Below are 19,702 nucleotides of genomic sequence, written 5' to 3' on the forward strand. Positions count from 1 at the left end.
ACTGCGTAGAGGGTTAGTTTTATGAAGTGATGATACTTAATGGAATCAGTTAGGAGGAGAGCCATATCCACAAATACGAAACATTAAAAGGACCACATGTGGTGAAGCCTGTGGTGTACTCACCGTTTTTTTTTTTAGCTTGAAGTTTTCTTTGTGCACAAGAATGACTGCCCTTCTAAACACTGCAAGGAACAATACAAAAAAAAAATCATATTTAGACCCCTATATACACATATAAAACATTTGCACACAGTTCGAAAGGAATAGCTTTTCATCAACTACCCCTTCTAGATGCGGTGCTTTAATTTCCACCCAGTACATTAGGTCTCATGATTGTGACGATCACCAAGAAGATTACACCGCCATACACAACTTGGATTCGTAATGCAATGTACATTATTTTCCCAGGTCTAGTATTAATTTGCCGACTTTAAGCACTGAAGAAGGAGACAAAGGATACACTGCTTCAGATACAGCATACATAATGCCGAATCTCCACAAAAGCATGGGGTCTCACCCACTCTCTGCAGTTCTGTTGCCAAGTAACAGCTCGCTCGTACTAAAGCATTGATTAGCAAAACAGCACAAACACTAAATGTTCATTAGGTTGTCTAAAGAACCTCATATTACAAAAAAAACTGCTTTTTAAGAGTGTTCCTTTAGCTTCTAAAGTAAAGGTTTTCGTTTCACTGATGATATTCAACAGGTCAACTGCATATAGTAGAAAGCAGTGTAGAGATGAGCTGATCTATTGGATTTCAAATGCACTGGCATTACCAAATTTTCCCAAAAAGTACGATTTGCATCAAATTATTTTGCACGATTCCCATAATTAAGTAGCCTCTAGTTTCCTGAAAAATGTGTAGATCTCTGTGAGTTAGGCTGGGGTCACACTGCGTTATGGCAGTCGGTTAGATGGAATGTGTTACACCGCGGTATAATGCGGTGTAACGCAGTCCGTTAATGCTGCCATTAACCCCCATTATCGGGCGCATCACCAACGCATGCCATAATCAGCATACGCTAGCGATGTGCCGTCATTCAATGATGGAGCCTTGGACGCGAACTGCAGCTTCTGAGGCTCTGTCACTGCTAGCGCAGAAAAAGCACTGATTAGCGAAATAGCACAAACTTTAAATGTTCTTTAGGTTGTCTAAAGAACCATCTGCGCTAGCGGTATAGCATAACGCGTTATGCTATAGCGTTAACGCAGCCCGTCAACGCTATGCTTTGAATGGGCTGCTTTAATGCAGTGTGACCCTAGCCTTATCCTTGGAGTCAAGAGAAATAGTTTTGAGCTCTGTGATGCAAATACAGCCTTTATAATGTCCAAATGTATTCAGCCTATCCGGTTAGGGGAAAATGGATGGTAACTAGAGGTAACCAACAGCATATATTTTTATAACTGAATATTTATTGAGTTTTTCAATATAGAGACACAGAATCCAGAAAAAGAACATAAGGTAGTAGAAGGGGCTGCTGATAAGTCTATGGCTTTGAGATTTTTTTTGTTTCTATGGTAACGAATGTTACATCACATGAAAGCCTTGTGTGTCTAATATACGTTTTCAAAATTTTGTGTTTTTAGTTTAGGGCAATAGTGTTCTACGCAAGCGGAAAAACAAAATGGTGGAGTCTAATGCGATATTCACAGCAAATGAGAGCAGAGGAGTGATAAAATTCTTGTTTCTGAAAGGAAAGTCCGCAAAGGATATTCATGTTGATATGTCACAGACATCGGGGGATCAATGCCCTTCATATTCTACAGTTAAGAATTGGGTTGCCGAATTTAAAACAGGCAACTTCAGCACCAACAATGAGGAACGTCCTGGACGACGGAGAATGGTTGTTGTTCTGGACATCGTCGATGCTCTGCACAACCTCATATTGAAGAATCGGCGAATTTCAGCTAAAACAATAGCAGACATCATTGGGATTTCCCAAGAATGTGTTTGTGTAATTATCCATGAACATTTTGACATGAAGAAGCCATTTGCAAAATGGGTCCCCAAATGTTTTACAACAGATCAGAAAAGCATGCGAGTTAAAACTACCCGGTCAATTTGTCAGCCTTTCCAGACTGATAAGAACTTCCTGGATCAACTGGTCACTATGGACGAGACCTGGATTTATTTGTATAACCCTGAAACCAAGGAGAAGTCGTCAAAAGAGTGGAGGCACAGTGGCTCTACTTGTCCAAAGAAGTTCAGGGTGCAAAAAACAGCCACTAAGGTGATGGCATCTGTGTTCTGGGATAAGGAGAGCGTGCTGCTGGTGGAATACCTTCAAAAGGGGTTCACCATCAATGCAAGGTATTACATTGATTGTTTTTACCAATTGAAGACAGCTTTGAAGGCCAAAAGGTGCGGCAAGTTGTCCAAAGGGATCTTGTTCCTGAAAGATAATGCCTCCTCTCACACTGTATAAGCAACCAAGGAAAAACTGGTGGAGCTGGGCTTATTCACCAGATCTTGCTCCCTCCGACTATCATCTGTTTCCATACCTGAAAAAACACCTCAAGGGTACCAAATTTCACACCATTTCTGATGCCATGGCTGTTACAGATGCCTGGTTTGAGGCACAACTGAAATCCTTCTTTTTGCAAGGTTTACAGAGTTTGGAATACTGATGTAAGAAGTGTGTTGATATCAGTGGAGAGTATGTGGAATATATGTAAAGTTTCATCTTCTTATATCCTTTCTTTCTGGGTAAAGCCAAAGACTTATCAGCAGCCCCTCGTATCATTCATTGTACAACAAAATCTCATAAAATACCATCAATATAGAGTGGACCCAACACTGAAGTGTCTATGTCATAATCTGAAAATGGACAAATACAAAAAAAAGATTGACACAGAAGGGGTGGAGGGAAGCAAAAACAAATCCAGTTCAACACAATCTCTGAGAACTGTCCTTTTATGTCTATATCAATTAATCTCTCTGTACCCAATAAATGTCAACTATGTCTGCAAAGCAAAAAAGTTACTTATTGATCCATGGTTTAATAAAGGTGCCATCCAAGCTATCAGGCAATGCGGGATTAAATAAAAAGGAGGTCAAGGGGGAGCGTACCGATATTAATGGGATTTTTTTCTAGCAGGCTTCCCATATTTTCTTAGTAAAAGAGATTGGGCTACTACCTCCAATAAGCTAGGCTTCCCCATGTTGGGACCAGAGGTATGACTTTGTGTAAATCGGGACCAAACACATTTTCTCAATTGTCATCCACCTAGGAAAATGCTCTAAGAGCTGACCATGCTGGGCTGTAATGTAAAGGAGTTGCCCAATATTTACTTACAGTAGCCGCTTTTTCCCCGGCGGCAGTCCGTGCACATGGAGGACAGTGTGCACTGTACTCAGTGTGCATGTGTGGCCCGTTTTGTGGTCCGTGTGAAAACGGACATGTCTGCGTGTTTTGCACACAGAAACACGGTCCGTCAAAACACACTGACATAAAGCCATTTATTTGAATGGGTCTACGTGTGTCAGTGTCTCTGGTACGTGAGAAAACTGTCAACACACGTACCAGAGACACTAACGTGTGAAAGGGGCCTTAGCCAATTTTTGGTCTGTGCGAGAAAGAATGAAGGTGGCACTCACCATCACATAAAATCCATTTTTTATTGAAAAAGACTAAAGCATCCTTCGCAGGGGATTTATATGTTGAGTGCAAGGAAGATGGCCGTTTCACACGATTGCACTTCTACGGGTCCTGGAGGTGAAAGCAAGTGACGCGGTCCATATACCTGTAACAGGTAAAGTCCCTCCCCCTTTTCCCAACCTCCTCTCATTGAAGGCGAATAACACTCACCCACCTACTCAAGTAAAGGAACAGCATAGAATGTTACTAAACAGCAAACTAAGTCACGCCGTAATATAATCACAGGAATACAGACATGTCATATCATGTCTATCATAAAAGCTTGTAGCTTCTAGCACATGTGTGTGCATAATCCACCTTGCTACTCTTCTGAGCAGAAGCCTTTAATGATTGCCTCCCTGAGAAGGTAAAACAACCCTTTCCAATCCCGCAAATTGTAATGCCTCTGGGTTCCCTCCATGATGTTCTCTCATATGGTTAATTAACCATGGGACCCCTTTACCTGAATGAATTGAATTAAAATGTTCTCGAAACCGAACAAATAGTGTCCAAATCATTGTTTCCAATATAAAAGAATTTACAGGGACAGAATATAATACACACAATATAATTGATGCTGCAGGAGATGAAATCTTGTACCTGATGTGAGATGGATCCAATTTTTATAGTACACCCTGTAATATGGAATGAACAGAAAGAGCAATGGCCACATCTAAAATCCCCCTTTGGGGTACCTGCCCTTATCCAATCCTTACGTTCACTTCTTATGCGGTTATGTACTAGGATATCTTTTAAGCTGGTAGTACGTCTGCAAGCAATTAATGGACCCCTTGTCACTATTTCAGATAACTCAGCATCCCTTTCTAGAATGTGCCAGTTTTTTTCTTATTACCGATCGAATACCTATCCATAGGGCCACATTTGAAACAAAACACAAATCTCTTACCCTTTCCATTTTTCTTACCATTAGCATTACCAACAGAGTCATCTTGTGTATGATTCAGCCCTATACAAAGCTGCATCTAGAATTGACCTAGGATATCCTCTATTTGTAAATCTTTTATATAGATCAGAAGATTGTTTCTTAAATCCACCTGGATTACTGTTATTTCTTTTTAGTCTCAAAAATTGACTATATGGCAAAGACTGCTTTGTATAATGAGGATGGGCGTCCTCTCTAATGTCTGAACTTCCACCTAAGCATCCTGCCATAAAGCCTAGTGGACCAATGTGGCAAGGATTTTCCCCTTCCGGGCAAGGCTCAAACACCTGTTGAGAAGAACCAAAAGATTTGTGCAAATCAATATTTCTAACAGCTTTGAATAATAAAAAATGCTAATACATGTGAGCACAAATGACACAGCAAGAAACGACCTGGAAACCATCTGCAGTGACTTTGAAAACGTAGGCAAGAAAGTGAAAGAACTGGGAGCGCAGGTGGTCTTCTCTTCCATCCTCCCAGTGGATGACCATGGAACAAGGAGGTGGAATAAGATTCTGCAGGTGAACAACTGGCTAAGTCGATGGTGCCGTCAGCAAGGATTTGGATTTCTGGATCACGGAGTGAATTAGCTATACGATGGACTACTTGCTAGAGATGTGGTGCACCTTACGAAGACTGGAAAACCTGTATTTGGAAGTCGCCTTGCTACACTCATCAGGAGAGCCTTAAACTAGAACAATGTGGGAAGGGAAGCAAAAGGCCAGAAAAAGCCATACACCTGGCAAATAGTATTGAGAACTCTGCTATTAGAAGTGGATAGGAAGAACAAAGACAAAAGAATCTAAATAATAAAAATATTTGAGAAAGAGAAACCAATCACAAACTAAAATGTTTCTATACTAATGCACAAAGCATGGGCAACAAACAAGGAGAACTGGAACTACTAACACAGGAAAAGAAATATGATGTCATTGGAATCACTGAAACTTGGTGGGACGATACACATGATTGGAATACAAGGCTAGAAGGATACAACTTATTTGCAAGAAACAGACTTGATAAATGAGGAGGAGGTGTCGCATTGTATGTTAGAAACGCGTATATCTTCACAGAGATTGAAGCTTCAGAGACTGGGAGTTCTGTGGAAACTGTTTGGGTAAGAATACAAGGACACAACAATGGAAAGGACACCATTGTAGGCATTTACTACAGGCCGCCTGTGCAAGCTGAAGATATGGATGAACTCTTTATGCATCAAATGGCCAAGTTCTCCAAAAAATATGACATAGTTGTCATGGGAGATTTCAACTATCCTGACATTTGTTGGGAATCTCTCTCAGGCAAAACTAACTGGTCAAGGAAATTCTTATCCTCTCTTGCTGACAACTTTATCTTCCAAAAGGTAGGGGAGAAAACAAGGGGATCTGCTACCTTCGATCTAATCCTTATAAAAAGGGAGGAAATGGTTGAGGAGGTAAAAGTGGCTGGGACCCTAGGAGGTAGCGACCATGCTATTTTAGAATTTTGGATAACTAGAGGAGGAAGACCTGTGAAAACTCAGACGTCAAGGTTAGATTTCAGAAAGGCAGATTTTAAGGGATTCAGAAAGAGAATTGGAGGGATCCAATGGCTGGATATCCTTAAAGACAAAAATGTCCAGGAAGGATGGGAAATCTTGAAAAATGAAATTCTCAAAGCACAATTGTTAACAATTCCGAAAAGAGGGAAGAATAGGAAGCATTTAAGGAAACCAGGATGGATGAACACAGAACTTAAGCACATGCTAAAAAGGAAGAAAAAAAAGTTTATAAAATGGAAAGAGGGTGGCATATCTAAAGAAGAATATAATGCTGTCTGCAGAACTTGCAGGGCACAAATCAGATTAGCTAAAGCTGACAATGAATTGAGGCTTGCAAGAGACGTCAAAAGCAATAATAAAGGTTTTGGGGGATATGTCAAAAGTAAAAGAAAAGTCAAAGATGCTATAGGATTTTTACAGGATGAAAATGATGAAATGGTAAGACAGGATGCTGAGAAGGCCGAACTTTTAAATTCCTATTTTGCATCTGTTTTCTCTCAGAAAGGAAATGTAACATCAACTGTTCTTCACTGTCCTATTAAGGGAAAAGAAGAATCCAGGATATCTATAAACAGAAAGATAGTGAGGAAACACTTAGCTAACCTAAATGAATTAAAGTCTCCAGGTCCAGATGAATTACACCCCAGAGTACTGAAGGAGATAGCAGAAGAAATTTTTGAACCCCTCTCCATAATCTTAGAAAATTCTTGGAGAACAGGAGATGTCCCAGAAGAATGGAGAAGAGCAAATGTTGTTCCTATCTTCAAAAAGGGGAAGAAGGTGGACCCAGGCAACTATAGGCCGGTGAGTCTGACTTCTATACCAGGAAAGATCTTTGAACAAATTCTTAAACAACATGTATGTCAGTACCTGGATAAGAATGAAGTGATTAAACAGAGTCAGCATGGGTTTGTAACTAATAAGTCATGTCTGACTAACTTAATTTCCTTCTTTGACGGAATCACGGTTTGGGTGGATCAGGGAAATGCTGTAGATATAGTATATCTTGACTTCAGCAAAGCATTTGACAAAGTATCTCACCCAATCCTTATTGAAAACATGACTAGGTATGGAATGGACAAGGCAACTGTTAGGTGGATTCATAATTGGCTTAGTGATCGGACCCAAGGAGTGGTCGTAAATGGCTGCACATCCAGTTGGAAGAATTTCTCAAGTGGGGTAGCACAGGGCTCTGTCCTGGGCCCTGTATTTTTCAACATCATTATCAACGATTTAGATGAAGGAATTGAGGGTAAACTGATTAAATTTGCTGATGACACAAAGCTAGGAGGGATAGCTAATTCTAGAGAAGAGAGAGAGAGGATTCAAAAAGATATAAATAAACTGGAGCAGTGGGCAGCAACTAACAGAATGGTTTTTAACAGGGAAAAATGCAAAGTAGTACATCTGGGCAATAAAAATGAAAAAAGCATATACAGAATGGGAGGAATAGGGCTAAGCAACAGCACATGTGAAAAAGACTTGGGTATACTAATAGATCACAGACTGAATATGAGTTAACAGTGTGATGCAGCAGCAAAAAAGGCAAATGCAATTCTAGGATGTATTAACAGAAGCATACAGTCTAGATCACGTGAAGTCATTATTGCCCTCTACTCCTCTTTGGTCAGACCTCATCTGGAATACGGTGTCCAGTTTTGGACACCACATTTTAAAAAAGACATCAACAAACTGGAGTAAGTTCAGAAAAGAGCGACCAGAATAGTGACCGGTCTGCAAACCCTGTCTTATGAGGAACAGTTGCATGATTTGGGAATGTTTAGCCTGCAAAAGAGAAGACTGAGAGGAGACTTAATAGCTGTCTACAAATATCTCAAGGGTGTCACGTGGACCCGTCCTGTGTGACACGACCCGCAGGCCGGTAACTAAGATGACAAGACACGGGGGAAGGGAAAACAGTTACAATGGTGGGCCCTGCGATAGGGAATGGGGACGTGGAGACCTCCTGTACTCCCCTGAGTCAGTGTCCCTCACACTCCTAACGTTCCCTATACAGGCTCCTCACCTGTCGCCGAGCCGGAACCTGTCACCCTAGCACACCCTACACCTATCCCTTGCTACGGAGCTGGGTGGTGCAGGCACTGGCCCCACCGCTGTACTAATACACCAAGGAAAAATACAAACAGGGAAACACCACTTAGCTTTGCTCTGTTGCTCTTACTCCCAGCAACAGAGTCCACCACCAGAATGCAGCTTGCCTCCTGAATAGCTGCCACCAAGCTCTGTCAGAGCTGCACGGAAATCTTCTCTGACTCCTTCCACACCAGGATTCTGACTGAGCTGCCAGGAACTCTCTCTTCTTCCTTCACCAGTCTTGGTTGCAACACCTGACACTCTTTTATAGCAGAGCCAGAGCAATCACACCTGCTTTATAAACACATGCACTAAACTAAAAGGGGGAGGGACTTTACCTGTTACTGGTATATGGACCGTGTCACTTCTTTTCACTTCCAGGACCCGTAGAAGCAAAATCGCGTGAAGCGGCCATCGTCCTTGCATTCCATATGTAATTCCCCTGCCGAGGATGTTTAGACTTTCAATATTTTTGGGACGGTGAGTGCTACCTTCATTCTCTTACTCACACAGACTATTGACATTGTTCCCTTCCTAGGATGGCACCCGAGAGTCTAGGCACGTATGCCTACAGCGGTATTGACCCCACAGCTGGGTGTTTTGGCTTAGGTGTTGCAGCAGTGTGGATTGTTTTTCCTCTTTTTGTGGAATTAACCAATTTTTAGCATAAAATCCTCCCACCCTTGACAAAAAAAATCATCTTAATCCTAAATAAAGAGGTCGCTACTTAAGTACGCACACGGAAAGCAAGGTGCGGCGACAGCCAGCAGTATTTCTTGTGGAGCCTACATTGTAAAATTGCAAAATCTTTATTTCTTTCACGTTGCGTTTTTTTCGCATTTTCAGCGCGCGATTTTGCCGTGAAAACGCAAAAAAACCAGCATCCCATGCAATCCTATGGGATTCCGCAATGCTGTGCTAATGCTGCGGATTTTCCCGCGGCAGAATCGCATCGCGGAAAGACATGCACCATGCTCATTATTTTGCGGCGATTCCGCCCACATAGGAATGCATTGTTCTGCTTACTTTCTGCATGTGGCTGTGCACACCATGTGAAAAGTAAGCAGAACATTTGCAGATGGTACCTATGGTCCGGAGGAGAGGAGACTGTCCTCCGGGCTCTGGGTACTATATCCTTGTAAAAAATAGAATTAAAATAAAAAAAAAAATCGGGTTATATTCACCTTCCGATGTCCCGCGCAGCGTCCCCAGGCTTCAGCGTTACACGCGGCAGCTCCCGTTCCTAGTAATGCATTGCGATAATGACCATTGCTGACGTCGCGTTCTCGCGATACTGTAGTGGTCTCGCGAGACCGCGACGTCATCAAAGATCATTGCCGCAATGCATCACTGGGAACAGGACCTGCCGGCAGCATCGCGATGTTCTGGGACGCTGCTCGAGACATCGGAAGGTGAGAAAAACACAATTTTTTTTTTTTTTAATTATTTTTAACGTTAGATCTTTTTACTACTGATGCTGCATAGGCAGCCTCAATAGTAAAAAGTTGGTCACATTCATCAAACACTATGTTTGACGAGTGTGACCAACCTGTCAATCAGTTTTCCAAGCAATGCTACAGATCGCTTAGAAAATGCTAGCATTCTGCAAGCTAATTACGCTTACAAATTGCTAGCTTTTCCGCAGGAAAATCGCGGTAATTTAAAATGCGGTTTTCCCGCGGAATGGAATTCTGGAACTCCCGCAGTAACTTCCGCGGGAGTTCCGCAATGTGTGAACTTAGCCTTATTGTTGCTGGTGTCTGACATTTTTTATTTTTTTGTTTTAAATATTAATGTTCAACCATAATGAAAAGTAGTTTAATGAAACCTAAAATTCTAGGTTGTGAAGTTGCTACACGAAGATTCACGGCCAGTAACAAGCATGTGGCAATAATGGCAGTATGGTCGTAGGGTATCTAAAGTAGACATTTAAAACTGGTATTAAAAAAAAAACAAAAAAAAACAAAAAACTTTCATTTAAAAAAGGGTGAAGAAAAAAAGGCCACATGCTTTAACAAGATAGCATAGCACCAGAAAATCCCATCCCATGCAATTGGCCACTGTATTTAGGTGTCTAATATTAGACTATTGGAGCAATAAAGCGGCAAAAAAAATAATTTTTTAACAATGCCCACACTTGGGTAGATAACTTGTGTTTAAGATTAAGGATTAGAGAGATTTCTCTTTAAGAAAAAGAATGGTAAATTTGACACCTCTCCATTATTAATCGGCTAAATGTCACCTTACAATCGAATGGTGACATTAACCCTTTGTTATATTAACCCATTCACCACCGCTACAGGGCAATGGGAATAGAGAGGATAAGTGCCGGAATTGGCACATCTTAGGCTAAGTGCACACGTACCGGAACTCTCGCGGAAATTACCGGAATTCCAGTCCGCGGGAAAATCGCATTTTAAATTCCCGCGATTTTCCCGCGGAAAAACTAGCATTTTGCAAGCGTATTTAGCTTGCAAAATGCTAGCGTTTTCCAAGCGATCTGTAGCATCGCTTGGAGAACTGATTGACAGGTTGGTCACACTCGTCAAACATAGTGTTTGACAAGTGTGACCAACGTTTTACTACTGAGTCCGCCTATGCGGCATCAGTAGTAAAAGATAGAATGTAAATAAAAAAAAAAAATACTGTTATTCTTACCTTCCGACGTCCCGCGCATCCGTTCCCAGTAATCCTTTGCGAAAATGCCCGCGATGACGTCAGTTCTCGCGGGATCGCAACGTCTCGCGGTGATTCGCGATGACGTCGCGCGAATGACCGCGAGACTTCGCGATCCCGCGAGATCGGACGCCATCGCGGGCATTTTCGCAAAGGATTACTGGGACCGGAGCGTGGAGAGAAGCGAGAAGGCTGCGCGGGACGTCGGAGGGTGAGAATAACAATATTTTTTATTTTTAATTCTATTTTTTACAGGGATATGGTACCCAAAGCCTGGAGGACAGTCTCCTCTCCTCCGGACCGTGGGTACCATCCGCAAATGTTCTGCTTACCAGGGCTGTGGAGTCGGTAAGCCAAACCTGCGACTCCGACTCCGACTCCTCAATTTCCCTTACACCGACTCCGACTCCGACTCCGACTCCCACATATATTGCTTATATTTAAGTGAAAAATTTATTGTAGTACAATGTGAACCTCAGACATTTAATCATTTTTATGATCCAATAATCAAGATATTTAGATAGAACAGAATATATATTGGTGTACTACCCGGTTTTCATTCTTTTTGGTACAGATACGATATGGATAGACAGATATGGATAAATGGATAGATAAAAGCAGATTAGAAATCTGCTCTGCTATTGAAAACATTATCTATGAGCTCAAAAACCTTTCAGGTGATGCAGTTTTTTAAAAAGATGATCAGCTTTTGCAGCTGAAAAACGTATCCTCAAAAAACACAGGAAAAACGCTGTGTGTGAATGTAGCCTTAGATCAGGAATAGAACAGCCATTTATATGACATTTCATAACTTTCCCAAACTCCTATGAAAAAATATTCAGCACATCCTGCATTGAATTACTGTACCCAATTTATTATATATTTTAGGAGTCGGAGTCGGTCCATTTTATACCGACTCCAACTCCGACTCCACCAAAATGAGCACCGACTCCGACTCCACGACTCCGACTCCACAGCCCTGCTGCTTACTTTCCGCATGTTGTGCACAGCCACATGCGGGAAGTAAGCGGAACAATGCATTCCTATGGGTGCGGGATCGCCGCGATTCCGCAAAATAATGAGCATGCTGCGTTTTTTACCGCGAAGCGATTCCGTCGCGGTAAAAACTGCAGCATTAGCACAGCATTGCGGAATCCCATAGGAATGCATGGGATGCTTATTTTTTGCGTTTTCGCGGCAAAATCGCGCGGTTAAAACCGCCGCGGAAACGCGAAAAAAACGCCACGTGTGAACTCAGCCTTATAGATGTGCCATTTCTGGGGTGTCTGGGGGCAGATTTTTGTAGCTGGGGGGGGGCAAAAACAATGGTCTCTCTCTTGGCTATTAAAATCTGCCCTCACTCACCTGCTTTACCTCTCTGGTTGAGAAATTACAGTGGGATCCCACGCATTTTTTTACAACGAATTAACCCCTTAAATTAACACCTACACATCCCAAATTTTACACACAAACCCTCATCTAATTATTAGTCAGGGACATGTAAAAAAACATGAAATGAAATGGTTTACTGTATGTAAAGCATGTGTCATTTCATGTCGGGTTGGGGAATAATTTCACAGAAGCCGGCAATTAAATTAGCGGCTATTCTGCTATGAAGAACTCTCTGAAATATAAATATATATGTCTCAATGACATGTATGTGTATATATATATATATATATATATATATATATATATATATAGCATTCTATGTGTCTAGATCTATTCTTTCGTTTCTTTATTAAACCTGTCAGTGTGAGTTTACTGTATAGCGCACTGAATTACCGGCTTTTTTAAAAGACACCGGGTGCGTATTTCTCGCAAGTCACACATCTGGTCCGTGTGTAATGCGTATTTTTAGTGCACCCATAGACTTGCATTGGCGTACTACGGTCGTAATACGCTGACGGCACGGACCGTAAAAAATACGCGAGAAAAATACGGCTGATGGGAGCTACCCCATAGAGAATCATTGGTCCGTGGGCGATGCGGTTTTTTATCGCCTCTCACTTGTCCGTATTACTCTCTAGTGTGACGCTGGCCTAACAGCAAAATCTGCATTTAGTGGTTTAATACTACCCTTGCTTGCTAGCACTGTGCTAAAACAGGCTAAAAAGCAGCTCTTAAAAGGTGCTATTGCTTCTGTATATCACAAGAGTATTAATTCACAGGTACACTGCATGATGATAATGAGACTGCTATAACTGTTCCCTGTATATCACTTAAGTCTTGGATTTCTATTCACAGACTGAATGAATACACCACAATTGTATTACGTAAAAAAAATTCAAAAGCTTAACCAGCACCTACACAGTGAAAAATCAGGCATTACGGGGTTGACACATGGTTTTCATGCAAAATTTATTCGACTTTGTTCCAAAACACAGATAAAAACAAGACAGATACTTCATGTACCAAAAATACTGATGTGTTTAAGAGACCCTTATACTGCACCGAATCAGAAAGGAACAAGCATTTAGCTCATTTTTTGGCTGATCACTGCCATGGGCCAATTACTGAAAGGAGCATATTTGTGAATACATGCTCAGCAGATTGTAAGCCAGCCCAGACTTTATTTTTTTAATTCCCATGTTTATTTAATATTTTGTACTGTATTTTTGCTCCCCATTTCTTCAGAATAATTATGTTAAATAGTCTAAGCATCATTTCTGAAAAATCAATGTAGTTAGATGTATAGAAGGGTATCTGGATTTGCTATGCTTTTTCTCCAAGTGCCTGGAATAAAGCAATTACCATCTACCTCATCCACTAAAAATATCAACTACGCAACTGTACTGACACATTGCAGAATGTACTTTGTATGGCAGTGCATTTCTCTTCCATGATTGCCGACATTAGTCAGGCAATTTATGGCTGCAATCATTCATCCTGCACTAGTCAGGGTCTTACGCAAGTACAAAATGCCAATATACGTCTAGTGGTGTTTAGTTTTACTTATGGTATTTTTAAAATGCTATTTCAGTATGCCTGTTTAGTGTGGGTTTCTAATTCTTTACTAAGTTTTAAAAGGGTTTGCATTTAACAAAAAAAGGTAGGTAAGCACATAGGAGATGGTAGGACATTCATCTGCAGGGACAGCTGAGGAGAGGAATAAGTTAAGGGAACACCAGGGATGATTGTCCTCATAGGGATTAAACAGGGCAGAATCTGGATGCCTTTTAAAGGACTGAAGTATTAGTGGGAACCCCGATACCTCATTACCCTGACTCAAGTATCAGCTGGACTCTCCATGTAGGTGATAGGGGGAATCTTGACATGATGCTGGAAGGGAGGGAATGACCATATGGGAGAAGATGGGGGGTGGAGAGTGGGAGGGGGACAAAAGGTGATCCAAGTGGTAGTGGTCTGAAGGTAGGGAGGAAATGACATACATTATAACTGGGGTCTCAGGGGAAAAAACAAATAGGACTGACCAAGGTTGAGTGGCCCTGTTTGACCTTGGACCACTGGACAGCAAAGCCCCTGACCCAGGAAAAACTGAGGGACAACCACAGCCCCCTCCCCCCCCTCAAGCCTGTGCAGGCAGCAGCCAGTGTTCACCCCCTGGGCTGGCTGGAAGAAAAAAATCAATCTGATCCTGGGTGGGAGCAGTGTTAGTCGCAGTACAGGCCTGCCATCATCCACTCGGAGGTCAGCTGCTGGGTCCTGGAGGAAACACGTTTGTGCTTCTTCCACTGTGAGCGGTGCCTCACTGCATCAAGTACCATCTAGCAGTATTCCTGAAGCAAAATCTTCAAGCTCGGCTGGGCGAGCAGCCAGAAGTCAGTATAGTGATCCCCCCTGATGTGCAGCTGAAGCATGTTTCCCGGGCGGCGCCACCTTACTTCCGGGGTCCTTCACAAAGGACCCAGAAAAACAGGCTGTCCAGTGAGATGCCTATCGAAAATTTTCAAACTGGAGGACTATCCTTAGATATGCCTGTGGGGAATGAAAGGTCTAAGAGGCCTGCCCGCAGTACCCGGCCCCCAGAAAGACTGTCTTTAGAGATGACTGTATGGGCACAGCGGTGTTGTAGAAGCCCCTCCAGGGACCCTCCTGGCCCAGGGCACAATAGAAGAAGCAGGCCCTGGTCAGAGAGGAATTCTATTGCACACCTGGGGCCCATTGCAGGACAGGAAGAGAGCCCCTATTCTGGGGATGAGGCGTCGATCACCCACACCATGGTAGCCATTGACATCATGAGAGAGTGATGTGCTGGTCCGGGGGTCTGGTAGGAGCTAAAGATGCCATATCAGCAGAGGCGCAGATAATGCCCATCAATTGCAGCCATCAGAGGGACAGTCTATAAGGGCCCAGGGAACAGGTTTGACAGAACTCCCTCTACATCTTACTCGAGGCCATTCCGAAGGGGAGGACAATGTGCAGGATTCCAGAACTACAGCGACCAGTGGGATAACAGCTCCCAGGCAGCCTGGTGATTATGACTATGTTTTGCTTTGTTCATCTCCTTTTACCTGTGCACCACAAGGGGGTAGTGGTAGTCAAGGAGCCCCGGGGCTAAATTTAGTTCCCAACACATCAACCATAGAGTCACCCAGCATGGAGATAACAGCATTGTTCACAAGCTTAAAAGAGAGATTAGACCGTTTAGAAGGGTCTGGGCCAGCACACTCCGCTTGGACTAGTCCTTATATTCATCAGTGGGTGGTCCCGGGTGTAAATGAATGTACTATGGTTGTTTCTGAATCAATGGCAGCCAGAGAAGAGGATAATGTTCATTTAGCGGACAGGGCACGGGGGGAGGAATATATTTGCTTCTCAGGGCCACTAGTCAGGGAAAAAATTTGGAAGGATGAATACGTCGATACCTTCTCTTTGTTACCGCAGACGTTCACAAATTGGTTACAAGCCTTTGCGATCTTGGCCAGTGTTATAGAGGAGAAAGTACCAGAAAACTGCTTGCACTTGTTCTGTTACATGGAATCTATTGAGGAAGCTTATAGAGCATATGGGGGCCAAGCGTGGTTGCGATATGACAAGCAATTTCCCCAGCATAAGGCCATTCGCCCTTCTATCAGGTGGGATCAGAAGGATATTGGTCTTGGGCTGAGGATTATGGCACCTAATAATAGATATGGGAATCCCTTTCATGGGTGGGCTAGTAATTCCGGCCAAGCAGGATACAGGTAACCAGTCATCAGGAAGCTTTCAGGGATGGGTTGGCAGTTTAATGAAAACCAGTGCAAGTTTGGACCTGGTTGCAGATTCAAACACTTGTGTTCAATATGCATCAGATCCACACATGGGGCCATTTAGATGTTTCAGAAGGAACAGTGGAAGGGCTGGGGGAACTGGCTATACTCAAGGGGCAAACACCAATCAAGCTACACACGATGCTTCCCTATCTAAATAGGTACCCTGATAGACTACAGGCAGATTTGTTAACCAAAGGTTTCAGAGACGGTTTCATGATTCCCTCCCCAACATTCCAAATGCAAAGAAAGTTAAAAAATCTATGTTCGGCCTATCAGTACTCTGAAATTGTGACAGAAAAACTAAGAAAAGAAGTGCTGATGGGTCGGATGACTGGTCCTTTTAAGTCCCCCCCTTTCAGGACTTGGTGGTTTCTCATTTGGGTATTGTACCAAAGAGGAAACCAAATAAGTACTGGATGATTCACCATCTGTCATACCCAGGTGGCAAGTCTGTCAATGACAACATTGATCCGGAATTATGTTCGGTATACACGTCGTTCCATGAGGCAGTGCAGTGGGTGAGGAAATGTGGTAAGGGTGCTCTAATGGCATAAACCAACGTGGAATCAGCTTTTAGGTTGTTGCCAGTACATCCGGTTAGTCAGCATTTGCTTTTGGGATAGGAAGTATTTTGTGGACAGGTGTTTACCCATGGGCTGCTCTTCGTCTTGTTCATTGCTTGAGGCTTTTAGCACTTTTTTGGAGTGGGAGGTAAGAGACATTTCAGGTTTGAGCTCGCCGATTCATTATTTGGATGATTTTTCGTGTGTAGGCCCACCCAAATCACATGTGTGTGATAACATTTTGAAGAACTTGGAGTGGGTAGCAAAGGAATTCAAGATCCCTTTAGGTCCTGAAAAAACGGTTTGTTCAACGTTGTGTATTTCCTTTCTGGGCATTGTCATTGATACAGTTAATTGGGAATGTCGCCTTCCGGAGGATAAGGTGGCTGCACTGAATGCAGGAATAGCAGGAATAGCAAAGGCTTTGAGAGTTAAAAAAAAATTGAGGCTACGGGAGGTTCAGTCGTTGTTGGGCAGTTTAAACTTTGCATGCCTATGGGCAGAGTTTTCTCAAGAAAATTGGAGGGGCAACAGAGGTGTGAAGTCACTTCATCATTACGTTTGTTAATCGGCAGAGAACAAAGCAGATCTAGCAGTCTAAGACACATTTTTGGAGAGATATAATGGGTGATCTTTGACGATGGATGGTGTATATTGTAATTTAGATATGTATTACACACGAACGCAGCAGGTAGTTACGGTTTTGGGGCTTACTTTCAGGGTCAATGGTGTGCGGCCAAGTGGCCTGATGAAAGGGTCCTTTTGAGGCAGCTCAAGAACATAGCGTTGCTTGAGATTTTCCATATCTTAGTGGTGGTGACATTGTGGAAAGGCCGGCTAACAAACAAGAAGGTTTGTTTCAAATGCGATAACTTGGGCGTGGTTATGGCCATAAATAATATAACCACTTTTCCTCCAGTTATTAGGGTGTTGCGTCAGTTGATGTTGGAATGTTTATCCATCAATGCTTATTTCACAGCGTCGCATGTCCTGAGCAAGTATAATTCAATAGCTGATGCACTCTCGTTTTCAGTGGGAGTGGTTCCAGGTATTGGCTCCAGAGGCAAAAGAAGAAGAGGGCTTACCCTGCCCTCCCAGACTCTGGAATGTGGTATCAGGGCAGCCGAGCCATTGATCAGGTCATCGTTAGCACGTAGCACTTGGACGACTTACCACCGGGCATGGCAACTTTGGGAGCAATAGTTAGGAAATAGGAAGGAACAATTACCAGAGGAGGATCAGGTAGGGGTGTTATTGATGGGGATAACCAGGAGGTTAGCGTGCACTCAAGTCTAGTAGCGAGGTGCAGGTGTAACGGACCAGTAGGTCCTATTACCAATTAATAATCTAATTCACCGCACACTCAGAGGGGTTTTATGCAAACAAGTGCTCATTTATGAGCACTTGTTTGCATAAAACCCCTCTGAGTGTGCGGTGAATTAGATTATTATTGATGGGGATAAGGCAGACAGCGGTCTCCAGCAAAGATAAACCAGTTAATCGCGGGGTTAGCTTTTGGTTTTAAACTTCGGAATAGAACTGATTTGACAAAGAGTTTAGTCAAGCAGACGCTTAAGGGTTTTCGGGAGGAAAAAGTCAGATGGATAGCAGGCGGCCAGTGTCATTCGGGTTATTGAAGAAAATAGGCTTACAACTAGAGACTGTTTGCAGGTCACGTTTTGAAACCGAGTTGTTTAGGTTAGCGTTTTCACTGGCGTTTTTCGGGGGTGATGAGAATAAGGGAATTAGTAGCACCAAGTAAAACCAAGGTTGAGGGCATTTTAGCTACAGACATCATGGCCACCCAGAGAGGTGTAGAACTTTGGGTCAGGAAGTCAAATACAGATAAAATGTGAAAAGGAAAGAGGGTACTGCTGGGAAGGGTGAAGGATTCTGTTAAGTGCCCTTTGGGATGTTTTAGGATATCTATGACTTCTAGGCCCCGTCAGAAGGGACCGTTATGTCAAGAGGATGGGTCGTTCTTATCAAAATATCAGTTTACCATGGTGTTTCGTAAGTGCCTGGGGAAAGCTGGCGTGGATCCACAGTTATACTGGCCATTCATTTAATATTGGGTCTGCAACAGAGGCAGCTATGGGGGGGGTTTGAGCTCTGAGATTGTAAGGAGGATTGGCCGGTGGGAGTCACAGTGGTATCGGTCCTACATCCGACCTCAGGGCTGCGGGGAAGCTAATCATTCTGGTTATTAAAATTCACCAATTTATATTTGTTTCATTACAGGATGGGTTCCATTTCTAGTCTGGATTCTAGGCCATTCTTACGTTCACTGGGGAGCACTGCAAGCAGACAGACGAACTGACAGGAGAAAGATGGGTTTTGCAAGGGACACAAGGTTAATCCGATGGCTTGGTTTTAGGGGTATGGCCTGGAATCAGGTACTACTCGAGGTTCACCTCGATAGGGCCCCATATATTTTAGTCTTGCATGTGGGGTGTAATGACCTGGGGGTCCGCTCTGGGAGCATATTGGCTAGGGACATTAAAATAGATCTGATGAAGCTAGGGTTGTTATTCCTGGGTTTGAAAATAATGTGGTCTGACATTGTACCCAGGAAGATTAGGAGGGGGGCATGGACGGTTTCAAAGATTAACAAGGCACACATTACGATCAACAAGGTGGTATCCAAATATGTAGTACGGAACGGGGGAGTGGTAGTGTGCAATGCATATCTAGATCTTATGGAAGAGGATTTTTGTTTAGTGGAGAGAGTGGATTTGAAAGGGTGGGGATAGATTTGTGGACTTTAGGGTTACAGGAGGGGATAGAAAGGGCCACAGCATTGCTGGATGGTGGGGTCTCGAGCACTTGAGGTGGTCAAAGTGCTCTTGGTGTGGCGTTGATGGGTCCTGGAAGTTGGATACAAATTCGGGATTGGGGATTCATTAAATATGTGGATCCACTTTATTGGATGGTTATTTGATGGTGGTCTGCTGAGATTTGGGCGATACCCGGTGATGGAACGTCAGGCTCATATTAACGGTATTGGAGGACAACCTCTTCCTTTGGTTTC

At 43.0% G+C, this 19,702-nt stretch overlaps 1 protein-coding gene across 11 annotated transcripts in view; it reads right to left on the minus strand.

Moving 5' to 3' along the window:
* Positions 1-19,702, minus strand: part of TIAM2 (TIAM Rac1 associated GEF 2) — a 769,295-nt gene that overhangs the window by 35,206 nt on the left and 714,387 nt on the right. For all 11 annotated transcript variants that reach the window (XM_073585716.1, XM_073585715.1, XM_073585720.1 and 8 more), the window contains one exon: positions 124-182. In XM_073585716.1, the coding sequence (XP_073441817.1) occupies positions 124-182 (59 nt within the window). The remainder of the gene's footprint in view (positions 1-123; positions 183-19,702) is intronic.

The sequence above is a fragment of the Dendrobates tinctorius genome, unplaced genomic scaffold, assembly GCF_039654945.1.
Source record: "Dendrobates tinctorius isolate UK_male_01 unplaced genomic scaffold, ASM3965494v1 ptg000087l, whole genome shotgun sequence".
In the NCBI taxonomy this organism is placed as follows: domain Eukaryota; kingdom Metazoa; phylum Chordata; class Amphibia; order Anura; family Dendrobatidae; genus Dendrobates; species Dendrobates tinctorius.